At 40.3% G+C, this 6,710-nt stretch overlaps 1 protein-coding gene across 1 annotated transcript in view; it reads left to right on the forward strand.

The window, feature by feature from the left end:
- EEIG2 (EEIG family member 2) overlaps positions 1 to 2,552 on the forward strand; it is a 29,884-nt gene extending 27,332 nt beyond the window's left edge. Inside the window, exon 12 of the mRNA XM_075833373.1 lies at positions 195 to 2,552. Within this exon, the coding sequence (XP_075689488.1) occupies positions 195 to 237 (43 nt within the window). The 3' untranslated portion in view covers positions 238 to 2,552. The remainder of the gene's footprint in view (positions 1 to 194) is intronic.
- Positions 2,553 to 6,710: the final 4,158 nt, after the last annotated feature.

The following is a 6,710-nucleotide window of genomic DNA, read 5'->3' on the forward strand; positions in this document are numbered from 1 at the left end:
TGCATTCATTAATGGTCACACTAAAGGCTCCAGGGGGCCTTCCCTTTAAAGTGAACATCCTCTTATTCTTCGTAAATTACAATATAATTATAATTCTGAACAACCCCGTAAAGAAAAAGAACAAAAAAGTTCAATGTCTATCGTTTTACTAACGGTGGTTATGATGTCTCACCACCTCCTCTGCTTTCTTTTAGGGTTGGCGCAGGAGCATATGAACAGGTTGTCATGAAACGCTGATAAGCCTACAAGATGAGACTGGATCATTATTATCCAGCCTATATGGTTTAATACTTCGCAGACTTTATATGGAAAGATTAAACCGGTTTTTTACTTTTCCAAATGAAGATGCCTGCTGTGCTGCCATAGGTCAAGGATGGTTCTCTTATCAACCCTCCAGGAATATGAACATTCGTTGTTTTCTTGGCAGTAGTCGACTCTACACAACATCCTGTAGCATCTAAATGCCGTCGCTCAGATGAACCACAAACTAATCCTGCCTGAACATGGATTGCAATTGGACTTGAATTGATGTGAACTGTTATATGACTGTGACCAACATCCACGTTCTGAAATGCGCTGCGAATGACATGACACATGAGTAGGACGGGGTCCGTCCTATGGATTCTTTTAAAGCGCTATTATCGGTTTTACAGATATGACAGCTAATGGGTAGGGACCAAATTAGAGTGCAATTCATAGGCTAAATCTATAGCTGAACAGTGAAGATCTAAAAAAATTGAATATAACCCATGGGATGCTGAGATGTAAAGCCGAGCTCCGTAATATTAGGTAGAGCGATACTGAGATAAACCCCAAATAAATTTGTGGCCAGCTAATCTTTGTCCTGCAAAATGCACACAACGGTCTGGAAGTCTGCAGACTGCGCATGGAACTTTGCTATCAAAACATTTTTTTTAAGGCACTTTTAAAATTTGTTAGAAAAATCTTACCAAAGAGTTAATTGTTTTTATTTTACAATCATAATTATTGTCCTTTACAAGTGGTTGGTAAAAAGGATCTTGAGATCAGCAAATTTCCCATCTAATTTTAATCTGTGTTCATTTAGTGAGAGAAGTGTTGATACGCTGTACAGAATAATAATTCTGCTATCAAAGTTTTCACAACACCGTAACGTGTGGCATTAAAGGGAATAACGCAGTAATAAATGCCGACCCCAAATTGTGTTGAATCGCAAGAAAATTCATGTATTATATAAACCTCTTTCTGCGTCGTTTTGATCCAGATTCTTACTATACAAGCTTAATGTAAGGAGTTTGGTTTTAGTATAAAGTGTCGGCCGGAGGATATTTTACCAGGCAGGACCACTCTATTATATAATGGATGACCCCTCAATTTAGCCATTTTAAGGGCAGTAATTCTGCTTTTTTTTTTTTTTTTAAATGCAGCGTTCCCATAACCATTTCACTTCCTTGCAGACACTTTTTAGAATCCATTAAAGGCATAGCCCACTCTGGACAGCCTGTGAGGTTCCCATGTGCCTCTTCAGGACAAACAAGGTATCGCAGATCGCCTATTGTTACATAATGGAGCTCTGTGGGTTAAGCCTAGAACAGAGATGGGTCTCCGGTTTAGCTAATCGAAGAGGTTGTCCCAAGGGGCGTTTGACAAGGGTTTGTCAAAAAGTGCATTACCTTTTTTAAATACGTGCTCACTGAGCATTAATATGGATCTACATTAAAAGGGCAATAAATTAGTTGTCTGCGACAATCATAGGAACATGTCTAGTCCGAGATCTCCCTGCTATCAGGCCATACACGGCTTTTTTCAATTTTGGGACATTGCAGCCTCCATGAAAGCCAGTAGACTTTACTTACTTGTACTTTTCCAGAAAAACGTCGTCAATACTTTCTTTTTGGCGCTATCCAATTATATGTATACAGAACTTTCTTAGCATATCATATATCACCTATAAACAATTCTATATTCCTTCATTTCCAACCTATTCTAAGACTTTAAATACAAATATCCATGAACTGGCTTATGGCATGCTAGTCCAAACAAGAATTCATGTTTTGTGCTTGTAGGGTGACCATAGGACCAAGAACAGGTCTTCCGGTGACTGCTATATGTTCTTACACTACATATAACCACCACGTGTGCTAGGTGTCCATATTGTAGAAGTGCTGACCACTTGACTTGCTAATGTTTACACTATGATGTTAGGCAGGGGTTTTGTGTTAGGGACTTTATGGAAAGAATATCAAAAAGTTTCTTACATGTATTTATGTGTATAGTGAATAAATAGACTTCTTATGGAAAGTATTAAGAAGCATTAACTATAATATACAGGGAAATTACATTTTGATGAAAAATGCAACTTTTCATTTATGGTGCAATTTTGAATTTGGTTTGTAAAATAGTATTTTTATATATAAATATATATAGCATTTGTTGTTGTTATTATATATGTTTATTTTATGACCCTGACGTATAAAGACGCTTGATTGGCACCGATGACTTTGCAGTAAATCTATTTGATCTAAATATTTGTACCAGCTGATATCCAAAATAAATTTGTACCTAGGATGGTCTATACTGTAGCTGAAAAAGTTGTATGCTATGGATGTATGGAGTTTAATTGAATGCTAGGGTTTTTGGTTACAATGCACCTTATGATGAACCTTATACTCCGATACAATTACCCTACTGAAAATGCCTTTTAATGAACTCTTTTGGGAATAGTTCAGATGGGATCTCACAATGAGGGGGATTGATCAATGTGTTGTAAAAGAAAATTTTTAGTTAGATGGTGCTGAAAACTGTTGCAGGGATGTGCTTAATATTTCAGCCCAGTCTTAAGAGGGCATGGCATGATAATTGCGGCTTTGCCACAGATTTTTCAATGCCTTACGACAGCATTTTACCTAAGGCCGCGGGTTCCCACCGGTCTCATATGCTGTATAAAAACTACACCGCATATCCAAATTGGAACCCGCAGCACATTCCTTCCGAAAAACCGCACCACGTTGTGCGGTTTTTCGGCCAGAATTTCTGCTGCGGTAAGCAGCATATAAATTAAACAAAACACCCATACTTACCTAGGCCGTTGTCATGGTGATGCGCACCTCTGTGGCTGGCCGGTCCCTGGATGACGCTAAAGCCCATGTGACCGCTGCAGCCTAAAGCATCATCCCAGGAGGCCGAACTGGAGCAAGAAGCAGGGAGCTCTGGGTAAGCATGATTTTTTATTTTTCTTTCTGAGTTGCGAAATTGCTGCGATTCTGCCACAGAAGTCGCAAACACTTGGCTTTCTGTTGCAGGTTTTGCATCCCCATTGAATTCAATGGGGAAACCCGCAACAAAAACGCAGCATAAATGAACATGCTGCGGAGTTAAAGTCTGCACCGCATGTCAATTTAACGTTTTTGCTGCAGAAAACGTTTTCTGCAACGTGGACCTGAGATTTTCAAACTCTCATCCACTTTGCTGCTACTGTAAATGCTGTGAAATTTTCAGTTGGTGGCAGGAGTGTAGCCTCGGTAACAACATCACCAGCTCCTAGATGCATCCCCTGTGGAATTTTGTCACTTTGAAGTGAATGACCACCCTTGAATACCGGGGAGGGGGGTTTGTATCTAAAGGGTTCAGAATTCTGTGCTGATTATTTAATGTATCTTTATAATAAGTTCCACATCCTACATATAACATGATGGATCCCCTCCCCCGCCTCTATCTGGAGCGTAGCTTACTGCACTAATAAAACAGTGCGCAGTCCGCTCCAGTGGTGGCCGCGTGTTATCTTTTAAATCTATGTCTATGCAAAAGCTTTGGAGCTTTGTATAGAAAAACAACTCCAAGTGTTATAAAGAAATATTAATTACTTATTCAGTACAGAATTTTGGACCAAAAAGGACACAAGAAAGGTGGACGTATACTTTAAGGTTGGCGTAAACCCTTATGTAATTTTCAGTGGTCCCACCGACCGTATGAGTATGGGAGCAGCTAAACTGTCACTCCATGTCAGTTGCCATGAGACAGAAGCATCAGGTATGTTGGATTTCAATGCCCAATTGTTTGTTGTTCTGGGAGATGAGACCCACCGGAAGTGTCCGGCGACGGCTTAACCACCCGTTCCCTGTTCATGGGGAGTCAGGCAAGATAGCATATGGCCAAACAGCCATCGTAGTCGTCCGTTTTTTTTTTTTTTTGTTTTTTTTTTATGTGTTTTGGAGTATGGTATTGAAAAGTCCTTTTATTCAAGAATAAGAGTGCTAGATTCAAAAATATACATCCTGAAATAAAACCTTGCCAACAAGCCTTTTGCAACCAGGTTCAGTGTGTCCTATTTACTCTGGTCTCCCCATGAAAGGCTAGGTTTATTATAACTGAACATGGTATCTATATTAACATGGCTGCTGAGCTTAGTCTGAGATGGCAACTTCTGCTAGACGGACAGAGAAGATGCTGTGGAGCATGGGTGGGATTTGGGTTTTTATGTGAATAGACTTTGGTATGTGACCGGTGACTGGGTTCAGCATGGTTTGGATTGGGATAGGCTGTGGATTTGGTAACACACATATGTAGGAATTCTGTGTGTTGCCAATTCTAGCATGGATACACTAAGCACCGAGCGTGTCCAGCCCCCCATCGTGTAATGCGTACTAACGAAATAAAATGGACAATTCACTGGTAATGAATTATGATATTCGAGTTCAATGCGACAAATAATCTCACGTAACGTGTTAACTACAGCCAAATCACTGATCAATTTCCAATTCTTGAATCAGAGGATTGTTTAACTCCCCTCTCATTTTAATCAAACATTGTTACTTGCTTAACGGTCCGGGATAGGAAATCTTAAGGCAGTATTGTCTACAGGGGTTTCTCCCACCACTGCCATTTATGGCATATTTACCCCTATCAATCTCCAAACAGTAAGGGCTGCTGTGCGTTTCGAAACACCATGCCCCACCGGAAGACACCAGGTTAGCCCAAAGACTATAATTGACGAACAGGGGCTTGCTACTTTGTTTTAGCTGTGATATATTTATGGCACAGCTCATATATTTACGGAATATCGATGTGGTGGTAAAAGCCCTTTAACGTCTTCACTTTTTCTGTGAATCTATTAAATAGCAGTTACTCGGTTAAAACCCACATTGCATTAAAATGTATTCTTAAAAATGCAATTCATTGATGTATTATCCTGTGCAGCCCCAATCATTGATGTATTATCCTGCGCAGCCCCAATCATTGATGTATTATCCTGCGCAGCCCCAATCATTGATGTATCATCCTGCGCAGCCCCAATCATTGATGTATCATCCTGTGCAGCCCCAATCATTGATGTATCATCCTGCGCAGCCCCAATCATTGATGTATCATCCTGCGCAGCCCCAATCATTGATGTATTCTCCTGCGCAGCCCCAATCATTGATGTATTCTCCTGCGCAGCCCCAATCATTGATGTATTCTCCTGCGCAGCCCCAATCATTGATGTATTATCCTGCGCAGCCCCAATCATTGATGTATTCTCCTGCGCAGCCCCAATCATTGATGTATTCTCCTGCGCAGCCCCAATCATTGATGTATTCTCCTGCGCAGCCCCAATCATTGATGTATTCTCCTGTGCAGCCCCAATCATTGATGTATTCTCCTGCGCAGCCCCAATCATTGATGTATTCTCCTGCGCAGCCCCAATCATTGATTTATTATCCTGAGCAGCCCCAATCATTGATGTATTCTCCTGCGCAGCCCCAATCATTGATGTATCATCCTGCGCAGCCCCAATCATTGATGTATTATCCTGCGCAGCCCCAATCATTGAAGCGATTATGAGGGTATCCGTGATGCATATTCTATTTTGGTAGTATATTGGCTGGATGGTGTGTCTGCCTGTGTGTGCCTTTTGATATTAAAAAAAATAAATAAAAAGATGATGGCTATGTTGTCCCAGTGCACAAGGTGTTCTGTGGAGGAGCCATCCTTAAGATTTGTTCATGTCTATTTCAGGTCCACATTCCCTTCCCAATGATTTTTCTCCTTCATCCTAGAATTCCATTACATAAAAGAGAATATAAACATGAACTACGCTGCTGGGAATGAGCCCTTTGTGCGAGAGGCAGTTGTCCAGAGTTCTGGTTTCAAGTTCAGGTAAAGATGGACATATCCTTTAAAAGAACAAATTAACCCTTTCTTTATGCCTTGGCTTCGTAGAAACAGAGTGACATCACAGACTGGAATCTGAAAAGTACTGAAATAATTCAGAAATCTTTACTTAGCTCTTGATCAAGCATTTGTTAGGGGGAGTTTTTACTTCCAACTCCAGCCTGGCCAGGGAAACTTCATTACTGCTTGTGTGCATTGGGCCTAAGTATGCACCATTATTCCAGCTTCACGCACAGCGTTTTGTCGCGTTTTTGGCAAATGTTAGTTAAAACTATGGAAAAACACGAGCCTACATACACCATGTTTTGGTTTTTGCCATTTTTGTAGCCTCAGGATTAGTGGCATTTTTTTTTTTTTATCAAAACACAGCAAACTCTAGGTATAATTTTTTTGCAGGATTTTTCTCCATAGAACAAAAACACCAGTAAAAATCATGTTCAAAATGACACTAAATAGAAAACAGAAAATGCAGTTTGTACACGTTTTAAAATGCAGAAAGAAAAAAGTGTGTGTGAATGAGTACGTAGCCTGTTACCTTAAGGGTGTATTAATACAGGGCAGATTTCTTGCAGAAACTTCTG

The sequence above is a fragment of the Rhinoderma darwinii genome, chromosome 7, assembly GCF_050947455.1.
Source record: "Rhinoderma darwinii isolate aRhiDar2 chromosome 7, aRhiDar2.hap1, whole genome shotgun sequence".
In the NCBI taxonomy this organism is placed as follows: Eukaryota; Metazoa; Chordata; class Amphibia; order Anura; family Rhinodermatidae; genus Rhinoderma; species Rhinoderma darwinii.